This window comes from Pyrgilauda ruficollis, unplaced genomic scaffold, assembly GCF_017590135.1.
Source record: "Pyrgilauda ruficollis isolate IOZ18807 unplaced genomic scaffold, ASM1759013v1 scaffold5, whole genome shotgun sequence".
NCBI lineage: Eukaryota > Metazoa > Chordata > Aves > Passeriformes > Passeridae > Pyrgilauda > Pyrgilauda ruficollis.
The window spans coordinates 15,875,952-15,890,920 of NW_024526599.1; the positions used below are offsets into that span (position 1 = coordinate 15,875,952).

General features: G+C 37.1%; 1 protein-coding gene across 13 annotated transcripts in view; it reads right to left on the minus strand.

Annotated features, from left to right (window-relative positions):
* Positions 1-1,156: 1,156 nt before the first annotated feature.
* Positions 1,157-14,969, minus strand: part of SORBS2 (sorbin and SH3 domain containing 2) — a 144,881-nt gene continuing 131,068 nt past the window's right edge. For all 13 annotated transcript variants that reach the window (XM_041479779.1, XM_041479792.1, XM_041479784.1 and 10 more), the window contains 3 exons: positions 6,809-6,858; positions 3,945-4,051; positions 1,157-3,182 (listed from right to left, as the gene is read on the minus strand). In XM_041479779.1, the coding sequence (XP_041335713.1) occupies positions 3,121-3,182; positions 3,945-4,051; positions 6,809-6,858 (219 nt within the window). In that variant the 3' untranslated portion in view covers positions 1,157-3,120. The remainder of the gene's footprint in view (positions 3,183-3,944; positions 4,052-6,808; positions 6,859-14,969) is intronic.

Consider the following 14,969-nt stretch of genomic DNA (forward strand, 5'->3'; position numbering starts at 1 on the left):
TCACAGGTACCTGGCATACAGCAGGACTTCAGTGATGTCCTGAATCCCACGCTGGGTCACCCAGCAAGCAGAAAGGGCAAACCACACCATGTTACACTGCATGTGCCAGCATTTGGTTATTGGGCTGTGAGAAGAGATGCATGTGGTGGGTTTAAGCTAAATTAGCAGAGGAAGAGAATGGTCCCTTCAGTCATACTGACTAAATGAGGCCTTGTCCCAGCTGAAAACACTCCCAGCACTGACAGTTATACTGACACAGGAGTTTCTGCTGGAGTTTTAACAGCAGTCCTTGGTCTTAAACTTCCTGTAGACAGCTACATATTTATTATTTATTTAGAGATGTTGGTGGGCTTGCATTTTCCAACCCAGCAATTGTGAAGATGAAACAGCATACATCAGACTTGAGGAAATGGATTATTCCTGTGCAAATGCAGGTTACCGTTGTACTGGATTCTTTAGTGGTAGAAGTACACCATGCACAGCATTTGGGAAGAAGCAGCCTGGCAGGAATGGCCAGCATGACATGGTGAAGAAGGACTAAAGAGCTACTCTGAGGCTCCAGCAGTATCTGTGCAACCAGGCAGTGAAAAAAAATTTCAACAAAAAAACCAAACACAACCCCCCACCCAAAACCTAGAACCTGCTTTGCTTCTTGTTGCAAGTTTTTTTGGATAGTTGTTCTTTGCCAGGCAGAGATGTCCCAAGTGTAAAATGTTCCCCAAAAACCAGTGTTTTCCTCAATTCTCATTCCTATGCCATCATTTACCATGGGAGTTCTTGTTTTGCTTTTGTTGAAGGATTAGGATGTAGGAACTTCTGGCATGTAAAAAGGGTTTACATTGTGTGTTTTACCTTTGTGTTTCTGTGTGAAGGGTGGTTCTGGCAAGAGAAAAATCATCTCAAATTGGCACATTCTAAGCAGAAAGTCCATAATGTTGCTTTTGCATTCAAGTGTTTCAGGGATGACAGAGAAGTGGACAGTGAGAGCTGTGTAGGCAATGCTAGTGGCACATATATAACTGGTGTAGGCTTGATGGGGGGTGTGTGTGTGAGTACAAGGTGTACTGATATTTGCATATAAGCTTGAAGAGTTAAGCACTTCGCAATACTTAAGTGATAAGTTACTTGTATTTGGAGAAATGATAGGGGAAACAGTTTTGTACTCCAAGCAAAATTTATTAGAAGTCTATTCAAGGAAAAAAAAAACCACAGAGACCTTTTGCTTGTAGGAATTCAAAGTCAATTACCTGAAACCCAGGTATGAAAAACCTGCATTTTTCTAAAATCAGATACAGAGTAGAAACAGTACTTTTTAAATATCACAGGCAACAGATATTTAAGTCCTCAATCATAAATGGCATCAAAGATAGTATTAATCTCACAGCAAAGCTGCATGCAGATCTAGTTTAAAATTGAAAGCCTTTGAATATAAAGCTTTTGCCATGAAATCTGCAATAATAAAGGTATGCTGCACAAAGATGTTTCTTTACCTTTGCCTTAATGACCTTTCTCAGTAATAAAGACATATGTACATTTAGATTTGGCTGGTAAACCATATTTTAATTAATAAAATTTTGCATAAAAGGCTATCTTACAGAATTGCACTATCCAGATGTGCTTATGGTAAACAGAGAAAGAAAAGAAAAATGCATTGAAATGTTCTGTAGGTGAAGAGGGCAAATAAGAAACTTAATTTTTTAAAAATCAACAACCAAATGGCTCTGTACAAAAAAACAAGATTATGTACAAAATGCTACAGAGACTACATACATTTTGATAATTTTGATCCTTTACCCATGAAAAATGCAGCAGAAGCTTTTGCCATCTATAAGGTGCCAAAGAAACCAAATCCAAATTTTATTTTTATAAAGTCATAGTCATTATTATACTGTGCCTTAATTTCATTTGCTATTTATGCTTACCTTTGCTTATGGAAAATGTTTGTTTTCAAACACTTGTTCATTCAGACAAAAAACCAAAACCCAACACCTCTAAAATATATCCGTTTTAATACTTGTGACATTTTTTCCTGTCTAAATTACTAAAAAGAATGTGTAACTTGGGTTTCATTAACATACATACACATATATAGTTAAATAAATCAGTACATGATGCTTGTGAATATTTTTCAGGTGGCTATGTTAGGAAAGAAAAAAACCAAAATCCAACAATCCTTTGCACTAACACTGTTTACCTTCCTGCTTCTTTAATTTCCTGATAAGTAAAGACACTAACCTCTTACACTTCATGTTGCTTACTATTACAACATTTTGATTACAACCATTTAATATCAGACATCAACAGCAGGTTATTATTGTCTATGCTTACAGCACTGTCTTGCTCTTCCTTAAATCCTCTTTCCCAAGTCTATGTGCCTTTTGCACTTCTTACTTTTTAACAGAAAACACTACAGGTTCACTACAGTTTTTCATTAGGGAAAAAAAGAAAAAAGATTTAGCCAATACCATTGCACCCGTTCAGAACACTTGCAGTTCTTCCATTTTTCACTTTGCTTGCTTGAATTTTACAATCACTGTGCATTTGTTACAGCATACAAGTGCAGGCAAAAAATCTATATTATAGTTTGTCATACATTGTAAACCAGTACAATAGGCAAACCCGTGACACAGCAATGTGGAAGCAACAAATGCTGCCAAGCTAATAAGAATGTGTAAAATTAATTTTTTAAAAAATAGTAAACAGCAACTTTCCTCTGTATTACATGCATGCTGAAAAAATCCCACCAGACTTCATGGTAGTACCACAAATGTTCAAACCAAGATTCATTTTTTCTCCCTTCCCCCCTACCCCCCATGGCAACTCATTTGTGTACCTGTCATCAGGCTTTTCTTACTGTGTTTCACATGAAAAGACTTTAAAGCAGGGAGTATTTAAATGTTGAAATGATTTCTTTTGTCTCAGAAAAGCTTAGTTATTCACTCTGTGGTCGTTGCTGTAATACTGCTGGAACGTTTGGCGGGTGGGATGGGATGAGGATGAACTAGATGGCCTCTATTTGAGACTGCAAGCAAGAAAACAGAAGGCCAGCGTAGCATGTTTTCTAGCAGCTTTATGCAGATGTGTTGCAGAGATGCAGCATAAATAAGTTGAAAAAAAATTTCACAGCCTCTTGACATAGTTTCCAGGGAAAGTACCAAAGAATTTGGTTCTTCTTGAGGTTCCTGAAATTAGAAGCAATAGATGAAAGATGGGAATAACAACAGAAAATCATTATGTAAGCATGGCTTTAAAATTTTTTATGTTTAATATTGCACAAACAGAATGAACTAGACTTTCTTATACTATATAATTTTATTTGTGAGGTTTAACAAAATGTAACACAGGAAGCAAAATGCAAATGAAGAGGCATATTTGATTAAATTGTTACGCCTGATTAAAAGCTGTGCTAGAATTCTTGGTACATAGAAATAATTTAATTTCAACAACATAAGTCTATTTAAATAATGTGAATTTTTAAAATATTAAGAACTTGTCAGATGATTAAGTTAGCTGCTGTGTGCATGACGGTTTATGAAACGATTAAGCCACCATATCTACACCTGGTTATGAAATTGTTGCTTGTTTAGTAATACTTGGGTTTCACAAGTGATCAATGCTGTGGGTGTATTCCTGTGAGAAGGTTTTAAGTTACCTGGCCTTTATAAAGAGAGAAGTAATACATAGTCCATTCTGTGTCACAATTGACAGCAATGCTGTACAACAGTCTGGAGCCGTGTGTCAATTTGGCATCAATTTTAAAAGACAAAAGTGCAAAATCACCTGCTAATTTCAGTGGATTTTGGTTGGGATTTCTCCTGATAAAGCCAGGTTCAGGTTTATTACACTAAAAGCCAAAAGTCAAGTGGTTTAAAAGACGCTACACGAAGAGGGCAGCACAGGTCAGGGGGGGAAAAAAAGAAGAAAGCAACCAAATCAAAACATACCCACAAACCATCCATCATCACATTTTTCCATCACATCAATGACATCTCCCTCTCTGAGCTCCAATTCATCTTCATTCCTAGGAGTATAGTTATATAGAGCCTGAAACCTTAAATAGGACAAATGAGGCATTTAAAAAAGATGTAAGAGTTCCTTGCACTTTTGCTCAAGTAAAGGAGCTGGTTTAAACATTAAGAAGAAACACTTCTTGCAAACAGAGGGGAAATTGACTTTTTTTTGCCTGGTGGACTTGAGGGTTAGGAACTTATAATAAATAAAACCTTCATTAGAAAGGCAGCTCATGAGACACTGAAGACTGGGTTTAACAGCAAGCCTGATGGCTCCTCAACCAGTTGTTTCAAAAACATTTTTTAAAAAACATTTTAGTGTTATTTTATAGTTCAGTAACCAAAGAAAGGACTTCTAAAGGAGAGTCTAGATGTGCTAGCCCTGTAACCTTCCGTGGTCAGCACTGTGGTTCTGCCTTTAAGCTCTGGGAAGCCAGCAGCAGCACAAGCGAGGGTTCCCAGGACAGCAGCTCTCACACACTGTCACTGTGGCTGGGGGAGCTCCCTGGCTCTTCAGTGCTACACAGATCAGCCATCTATGAGAGTGAAGGAGAGGCCTGGATTGAATCAGTGGACATAGGGATGGAAACTCAATATTCAGTCCCTGAGCTGTGCTTCTACACCCGGCCAGGGCTGCAAATTGCAGGATGTAAGGTGGATAAATGGCAAGAGGTGTGCAATTACTAAATGCTTTGTATTTCATTCCTTTCCAGCTTTTGCCAATTAAAATTCCTTTTTAATTAAAGTTTTTTGAATTGAAAGAATAAACTCTCACTCGGGGGAATTGAAGGTTCTTGGGCTGACAGCCCACAGGAAGATTGTTGTACAAGCCTGTGAGTCCTGCAGAGACAGAATTGGCCTTTTTTCCTAAGCAACTGTGCCTTTTAGCCTGACTGTCTAAAAAGAAGCAGGGTATAACTGCAGAAATTGGGAAAGGGATATAGTTTTAATTTCAGATTACTGAAGCAAAACATAATTGTATCCATTCTTTTATCTTAGAACAGTTCACTGAGTTTTAAACCTTAATACCATCATTACACTTTCCCCAGTACAAACAAGACAGCTTGCTCATTGATGTATCTATCATTCTGGCTAAGTTTTCATGGCTTAAATAAGATGTTTAGTAAAAAACTCCAGTTCCTGAAAGCCCAATTTGAAAATCCTCTATACAGACTAGTGCTAGGTTTAGTTTCATGATGGTCATCTTAAATAAACCACACTCATTTTTCACATTGCTTGTTCAGAGGTTAGAAAAGAAGAAAATGTTCCAAGAAAAAAAAGAAAACCACCTTAATTTCTTGTCACTGGCAGTCATCTTCCCAAGCCCCCAAACTCTCTTTTTATATTTTAATTACTCTAACAAATTGGAAAGAGACTGGTTGTTTAAGCAATTACCTTTGGTAATTTGTGTGGCAGGAGTAAGAACAGTTTGTGCAAAAAACTAAGTGGCAATAATGTTTGCTGTTATGCTTATCATCATTCCAGGAAAGCAGAGCTATGGTGATATTCCAAAAATCATTAAATGCAGCTTCCAAGGGGACAAGATTTGTAGATTCAATAGGTCATGAATAGGATTCAAGCCAACTACTTACTCAAGTACAGTAACAAGAACTTACCAATGAGCTCTCTTTGTACTTTAGAGATTGAATTTTAGTAATTTCTAGATAATCCATCTAAAAAACACTTTTGTAGTAATTTCATTCTCTCTATGCTAAGACTTTTGTAAGTATGAAAACTCTACTAGCATTTACAATAGTGACAGAAAACATATTCAAGAGAATTTATATATAAATTTAAATATAAATTTAATTCATTTTTTTAAATTTTAGGAATCAATATGTTTAGTCAACTATATAAGTGAACTACTTATAATATATTGAACAAAAGGAATTGGAAAATTACTGCTTTGAAAACTGAGTTAGGTGCTTCAGTATGCTCAACTATACCAACAGGGAGTTGTGATTTTAGTGAGACTGAATATCCAAATCTAATTATGTATTAGTAGTATATGTATCTGGTAACTTTTTGTCCCTCTTTTTCGTCTTCAAATGACTAAGGAAAACTTAAAAATATTTTTAGACAATAAACCTTAGGTACATTTTATGAAAAATTATCTAATAGGGCTTGTGTGGAAGTGCTCTGATGCTAAAGGAAGAATGGCTGCTGGTTTCAGTGATCACTGAAGTAGGACCCGAGTGCAAGGCTGGGGGGGATCTCAAGACAATCTTGCACTGAACTTGCATTTTAACTGTCAGTAATGAAATATCCCAAGCATTTAAAAAAAGACTTGAGTTCCAGGTTCTTCTCCAGTTTTGAGAAAAGCTTTTCTTGTATCTTATATTTGAATTGCACTTGTAAATCACACCAAAAAGTGTGAGCCTGTGTTCCTGTGATCAACATTATCAAGTTACTTTTTTTTCTCTCTATTCACATCCAGAACTGTTTCTGAATAATTGTATCAAGTCAGTAAAACAGACCAGTTGAATCAGTGTTGAATCTGTAATTGTCATTTTGCTGAGATGTAAAATTGGAGAGAATAAAAAAGTCAAATCTCTTCTGTAAGTACAGACAATGGAGAACTGTTAAGTTGCCATGTCTGGCTGCACTGAATGTAAAATTAAACAAATAAGGCTTTTCCCTCTGGGACTTTCTTGACTATCTTCCTACATCATGCAGTTATCTATAAATCTGTGAAATCTCTTCATAACTGTACTTGGCCAGTTGAAAAATTATCTGATGACGTGCTGGCTGTTAGTTAAATGTTAGGTTTTGGTTTAGTAGACAAGAATTATACTTACGGTTCCCCCCCACTGTGTATATTTTCATGAGAAAGCACAGGGCGCTGTGGCTGAAATGAAATGATTTGAAATGTAATAAAGATTTGCAGTTTAAAGTCCAAATAGTTGAATAGGGGTGTAACACATAGTTGCTCAAGAGTCCATATTCTACCTTGTGTAAAACCATGGCCCATTCTGCCCCCCTTCCAACTCACAAGAAATCCTTAAGAGACATGACAAACAACTGAATTTTGGCATGTTTAAAGATCTGATTTTTGGAGGTCATAATAAAAATGAAACAAAACTCTGAACTTTATCAACAGTCCATTCTATTTATAGCATAGTACAAAGCTGGAATAGAACCCTGCTGCCTCTTTACTGTGAAACAGAAATAACATTAGAAAAATCAGATGCAACTGATGAGCATCATACATTTTTTGGGTGAAATACATTTTTAGATAAGCAGAAATTAAATTCCTCTACATAATGGCAGAATCTAGAATATTCACAGACGAACAACATACCAATTTACATTACACACAGAGAGTACTAACTTGGCAGGCATAACATGCTATGCTTTAACTAATTCTGTTTCATCTCAAGCCATGCGGGCTGTTGGGAGGCAAAGAACAGAAAACAATTTTGAAAGAATACATTTAATTGTGTGACTGTAACAATTAACACTTCAAAAGAAAAAAATAGTCTGTATTTCCAGTGCAAAGCTTTTTGAAAGGAACTATGTTCCTTCTTCATGGAGCATTACTGAGCAATAATATTCAATACATCTGGATGCATGGAAATGAAAAATACTAACTTTCTACAGAAACCATATCCTGATTAGAAAGTCATTGACTTATACTGATTAGAATCTGGCTGGGGCCAGAAAAGTGCAGGAGCAGCTGCTTGGAAAAGCTCTTGATATGAGCAGGGATTGTATTCTCTGTTGACTGAGGATGCCCTCTGGTCACTCTGTAGAGACAAGTCTGGGAACCATATCTGTTTTGGGAATGTGGATATCAAACACTGCTTATAGCACTTTCATGAATTGAGTAAACTGCAACCTGATCTTTAAGCCATGGAATTTGTCTTACTGCCCCATGATTCTCTCTTAGTTTGACTATTTCAGTCACTCTTGAAGATGATACAGTCTTCCAAGAGAGAAGGCAGCTGTAAAGAATCCCCAGGCTGATGGCAAAAATTGAACAGAAAAACAGAGGATGTAGTTAGGTTTCTTTTCCCTCTTTTCCCTCTCAGCATCTCCAGATGAAATTAGTTAAATTTCTTTTCAGCAGTTTCTATGAATACATGCAGAAAATATTGTGAACAATCTGTACTTTACAGTCTATAGAGTATAACTTTTAAAAGGTGCCTAAATTTGCAGGCAGGTAGATTACTTTTTAAATTTTTTAAAATTTTTTTATATTTTTTTTTTTAATTCATACTATTGAATGCTAGGTCAGAAACAAAGGTGCCTAAATTTGCAGGCAGGTAGATTACTTTTTAAATTTTTTTAAAATTTTTTATATATTTTTTTAATTCATACTATTGAATGCTAGGTCAGAAACATATTTTCAAAGTAAAAAAAAAAAAAAAGTTCATATTCTTTACTGTCTTGTCTCCCTTACTTTGCTCTGCCAGTGTATAAGAAAAATGGATAATTTTTATTGAAGAATAAACAGTAAAGATTACAAATCAAACAGTTCTCAGTAAACCTCCTTCAATGGCTGGCTTGTCTAGCAGGAGGAGAATAGTCAGAATTCTTTGTATTTAGACTGGAATCTGGAATCTTAGCCCTGATTTGCTGCTAATCTTTCATCAGGTCTGTAACTGAGCTGAATGCCAAACATAGAGATGTGAAAGAACTCAGCTGAGGTTAAGGACTTCTCCTATAAACAATGGAAGTAAAAGTCCTAAACAATGCTACAAATGATTTGATGCTTTGAACATAATACCAAGCCAGGAAGAAACTGGGTAGGTTAGTATTATCTTCTTTTTCTGCATATGCTTCATAAAAGGTTAATTGCTAATTAACCACTGTAGAAATAGATAAGAGTCAACGTGACTCATGATTTAACTCTATGTTATTGCTGCAGAGCAAACAGTCGCGGAGAAATAGGGTGAAGTGATTGGTGGTATGTCTGAGCAGGGGGACCTTGGTGCTTGCTCTCTATTTGGAGGCATTCCACAGTAATACCCCAGCAGACATCCAGAAGCTGTCTCCCTGTTTTCTTTCCCTAAGCTCTCATTTCCACATACAGCTGCACTGGCTAGACAAAGGACTGTTAACAAAGATTCCTAGTTTTCAACTGCACCTCAGTTTAACAGATTGTCCTGTTTCCTGGGAAATATTGCAGGACCTAATCCCAAAAACATTAAGGAGTGTGCAATCAAGTCAATGGTCCCAGTTGTATGCCTGATTTTCATGCATGATTGATATTTCACTTCTATATAAAAGTTCTGTAGAGTCCTGAGTATGCATGATATGTGCTCTTGTACTTTTGGAATTAAAGTAATAAACACACTACACATTGATCAGTACACTCCTCTTAATATATTGGCTACATGTCATTTATTTGGAGTAATGTGCAAAATTGAAATAGGACTTAATCCCTTTTTTACAGCTCTCATTCCTAGTTGGCCTTTCTGTTAGATGGTGTTTGTCTGCTGCTACAAGAATCCTGGCCTTCCTAGGATTGAACTGTCTTTCTTCATTAGTGAAGAAAGCACTGTCCCCTCAATACCTGGAAGCAAACAGAGGCCTGCCAAAAAGCTAAGACTTTGGAAGTTACACAAACCTGCATAACTTAAACTAGGATTCAAATTTTAAAAGGGAGACACCAGAAAGATGATAACCTAAAATCAGCATAAACAGCATAGGAAGCAAGTAATCCCATTACCAGTTTTAAGACCTAAATGTTAAGAAACCAATGCAAAGGATAAATAAATCCTGAACTGAAAGTAAAGCATAAACCACAAATTCTCATTCTCATATTGTTTAGGTTGAGGGTGGCGTTTTTGTGTTTGACTTTTTGTGTTTTTGGGTTTTTTTTTCCTTTTTTCATAATGTAGATTACCTTTTTGAGCAAAATCCATGCAAAACAACCTGACTTTCTGGCTAGGTGAAAATATTAGAGTTGTGTTATGGTTATGTTACAGATAAGAAGTGAAAGGTTAGAAAGTATTAAAATCTGGAATGATTGGATGAAGAGGACAGTATTGAGTGAAAAGAAATTTAGCAGGAGCAAAACATTTTGAAAAGAAGGACATGGATTCAAAACAAAAAATTCAGTCTGTATACATGCAATAGAGAATAAATTTTGACTCTTAGAAGCTGTAATTTTAATAAACTAAAAATGCTTTGAAAGAGAGGAGTAATTTTAATAGAACTAGACTAGCTATAAAGAACCAAATATAAACACCTTTTAGCACTGGAAATACCATGCAGTACTGCAGAGATACAATACACTAGTGGATTTACATAAAAAGTTCAGGCACACACAGACCTGTTGCCTTTACTCAGTCATAGCACAGAAGCACAACAGGAAGAAAACAGCATACTGATAGTATTGAGACACTTGGGTAAAAGCAAAATACTGAAAGACTAGACACAGCTCCTTGTCCATGGAAAAGCTGTTATTGCACACTGGGCACCCAGTACCATACCCTGTGTGAATAGCTGTGACCTCTGACAGGTGAGCTGCAGGATCTCTTAGTCATCACTGGGCTACGAGGAGGTTTACCCATAACAAATAGCTCCCTCTTTAAATTAGCCTAGAAGAACCACAAAAACTTTGTCAAGCGAGAGTTTAAGAATGAAGCACCATGGGATTTCTGTTGCTTCATTCGTACATGCAAGTCAGACATGCTTTTCCTGGTAACAAAAAGCAACTGTTACAGGTAGGAGGGGTACTATTAGTATACAGTATTTTCATTGCTACCACTGTATCTTTTTTTCCCAGGGGCTTCCTGCTCTGGTACACACCCTTACATGTTACAATTAGAAAATTAATCATGTATAGTATATGCAGTTGGAACAGTTATTGCATGTGTACCCCCTGAAGTAGCTCAACAACACAGAGCAGAAATGCTACCTTAGAAATACCAATGGCGAATGTAATTCCTTAGAAATACCAAGGGCGGATGTAAAAAATTACACCCCCTGGATTTGCATTTAGAAAGCAAGTAAATACTTGGTGGAAAGTACTTATGAAAGTATCCTCATTTTGTTAGCATCACTACAAATCAGCTTCACGTTTGTCAGAATTCAGTTATTAAGGGGTGTGTGTGCAGTCCATGTGAAATCTCATGGGCCGGGGTGAGCTGGGGGGAATGTGAGGAGACCAGAGTGCTATATTGGAAATATTTTCTTAGGTATTTGTGATTGTCAGTAGAATGTGACTAAACAAAAAAAAACAAAAACAAAAAAACAAACAAAAAAAACCCACCAAAACCAAAACCAGCCGCCTCTTAGGAGAGGGGTGAATAAGAACAGTAGAAAAAGATACCAAGAGAGGCCAAGGAGGCAGAAAAATGTCAGCATTTTTCCTTAGGATTTGTCTTCAGACTTCTTTTTTTGGAGGACACATCCCTCCCACCAACAAAATGTGAAGTGACACTTCCCACCCATAGCTCCTTGTATTCCATTTGGTTTTAAGCCACATAGCAAATATATATGTATATATATATGTGTGTGTGTGTATACATATGTATTTTTAAATTAAAAAAATTGTTACTGAAGTACCAGTATACAGTTTCAATAACATATATTCCTTCTATTTATTTTCAGCTCAGATTAACACACCTTGCTCAAATAAGGGCAAAGAATATTCAGGTCACCTAAAAAGAATTTCAGTGAAGATAAGGAATGTTTTTAATTTTTCTGGTTAGGCTAAGCAAAAGCGCCAAAAGCACTCTACCAACTGCTACATTATTAAAGCTGCAGAAACAAGTGCAGTACTCTATTTTACCCCTTCTCTGAGGTGGAACAAATCTAAGCTCATGACAGATTCATGCCCTGGAAAGAAGCCTTATGTCTCTTCCCTGCTTCAGAAAAAAAACAATAGATTTGTTGATCTTAAGACTTCTTTAAGTCCATTATGTTTGTGTTTTCTGTGAATGCACATTGTAAAATGGGGTATATCTCAAAAAAAAGAAAAAAAGAATAAGGAGAGAATTTATGACATAGATGTAATGATGCAATGATAACTTTTCTAGGATAGTTTCTCTTTACATTACTTTTTATCCTTTTCATGAGCAGACACATCTTCTGGAACTCAGCCCTGCAAATAGGCTTTGTCTTTCTAGAGCAAGTTTTCATTTTTCTGCCACCGAGCTTCAATGCTGACACGAACTGTAGTCCTGAAGAGGGAATAATCTTTGTCCAGTCCTTGACTAACAGAATTGGTATTTAGAACATGACCCTCAGCAGTGGTGCTTTCCTGTGAAATTTATGACATTTCTCCAAGGCTTTGGATTGAAATTGAAAACAGAAACACAAATGTTGTCTAGTTTCTGCATTCTTGGATATAGTTCTGTTTCATTCAATTAACTCAGTTACATTGCTGTCCTGGTATGAACCTGAAATTGAGTAAAGGCTTTCTGCTTTCCTATCATTGGTATCTCCTTAAACTATTTAATTGTATTACAATGGTTATAGTTTTACCTTGTGTTTCACTTGAGAAAGGCCTATAAATCCTCCATTTCTTATGTTATTTAATATTAGTAGAGAAAGCCGTACATCTGAGAAGATCAAACTCGGTGTTAGCCTTGCAGTTATTTAATAGACACGAAGGTTTGCAACAATCCATATTCAAGAGGTGCAGTTACCTTTAACTGTAGTGAGTCTTTCTCCTGCTGATGTAAGGGTTTAGAGAGGAGAGGAGCTGAGAGGGAAGCAGTAGACAGGGATACTGTAGGAACGGAGTGGGAAGTAGGTGCCTTGGCAGGGAGAAATGGAAGATTAGTGGAAAGATGGAAAAGAGGATCAGTCTCCTGATGTTCCAGCAGAGAGCAGAGCTGGCTTAAATGTTTAAGAAATATGAGAAGTAGCTCTGCTATAAAACTGTGTTCCAAAATCAGCTGAAGGATGTCAAATGCTCAGTAAGGGGACATGTAACTAACCCGAACAATCACAAATCTCATGCTAATCTTATTATTAGTCATCTGCTTTTCTGGAAGACATTTCTTGCCTCAGAAAGCATAAAAAAGTTGCCATTTGTGGCCATGGATTTCACCTCTATTCTTAAGTTTTTCTTCTGTGTTTTTCAGGTCATTTAAGGGTAGAATGTAATTAAAGGGCAAAATGTAATTAAATAGTTTAACATTTGGCCTAAAACATATTGTCCTAAGCACCTGACATGCATGCTGTCAGTGAAAGCAACTGCCTGAATAGTCTGTTGAAGTAAGTGCTGAACAGAAAAAAGAGCTATGCCTGGAAACCACATAAACTGTATAGTTACATTGTGGCATTTAATGGCCAGCACACGCTTGGGATAGTTCAGTGATGTATGGTCCCAAAGAGGAACGGGGAGGGCTTTGGGAGGAAGCATTTGTGTAACTGCCAAACATAATCTGATCTGTTACTGTTAGTCAGATCCTTGTAACAGAGCCTGCTATAAATACATCAGCTGGTGAGCTGACACATGCCAAGCACAAACCGCAGAGTCTCTGCAGCAGGCACATGTCCCTCCCTCTGGAGGCTGTTGACAGCATTTGCTTGCTGGGGCCTCTCTCTCAAAAGGGGCAGCATGCAATGGGTTAGTGAGGCAAATGATTCCCTGCTTTTCACATCAGACGCTCCTCGGCAAACAACAAGGGCAGGAGGGAAAGGACCAGCACAATTGATAGATCACAGAATTTACTATGGTGCATATGCCTGCTTCTGAGAAGGGACTGTCCTCTAACACTGACAATTTTTAATCATGGAATCATAGAACGGTTTGGGTGGGAAAGGATCTTAAAGATCATCTAGTTCCGACCTCCCTACCATGGGCAGGGACACCGTTCTTCTTAAACCAGCTTGCTCAGAGCTCAATTTTATCAAATGCAATTATATAAAAGTGTGCCTGTGCACAATACAAACATGTAGCTACAAGGCAGAGAATAATTATACTAAGTTATCTGAACACAGAAGTCAGGGTTGTCAGAAATTAAAATACCTTAAAGATATTTGGTGAAGTATATCCTTCATAACAATCCATAGAATCTTCTCCACTTGCTATTGGGAATTCTAAACTGTCATGTACCAGATCCTCCTCTATATACAGTCTAGTCAGTTCTTCTGTTGTGTCTTGTGCTTCTCCAGAGAAATCTGATTCTTGAGGTTCTGACTGATCCTCTCTATTAAGTGACAGGTCTGCAGTACAGATTTCCTCTTCATTTTCAGCACTTGCAGCTAGCACACTGGACAAGGAACCTTCTTCATATGGCAAAGGGATGTTACGCATAGCACCACGTTCACCTTCTCTTGCAGTATCTGACAAATCTCTAGGTTCTTCAATAACTAAAGGGTCAATTATGCTTTCTATGTCTTTATCTTTTCCTGACTTGGTATTGTTGCTGACATGGTTATATGCTATATCATGAGATGAGCTGGCTGAAGATGAGACAGAGGGAGATACAAGAGAGGACAGAGGAAGATCTGTAGGAGAGCTGAGAAACACCTCTGTATTTGGCATAAAGTGACCATCCTTAACATGGTGAATGCTGTTACCTGGGGAGATTGCTACAGTTTGGGAGGTTGCTAATGCCAAAGAATTGAGTTCTTCTAAGTCACAAAGAAAGCTGTCTCGAACTGATGGAGAATTTAAGTTGCACATGCCTGAAGGTGGAAACCCAACAGTCCTTGAGAAAAAGTCACTACAGTCAATCTGGAGAATCTTTTGATGAATGTGTGACCAAGACGACGGAAGTTGTCTGGAAAGTGGGGTCAGTGCTTGGGAAGGCAACTTCAAAAATAAGAAAAACATGGGAATTGAAATAGATAAGCATGACAGAGAATTAGGATATGAGTAAACTGGAAAAGAAAAATGTCTGTGCCATCATCTGGATTACAGGGTACAATTTCAGTGACCATGGATGTCTGAAATCACTACTATATGAATCAGAACAGCAGGAAAGACATTTGAAACATGAAACTATCAGGTTCTGGCTTAGGGCATAAATGTCAAACATGAAGATAGAT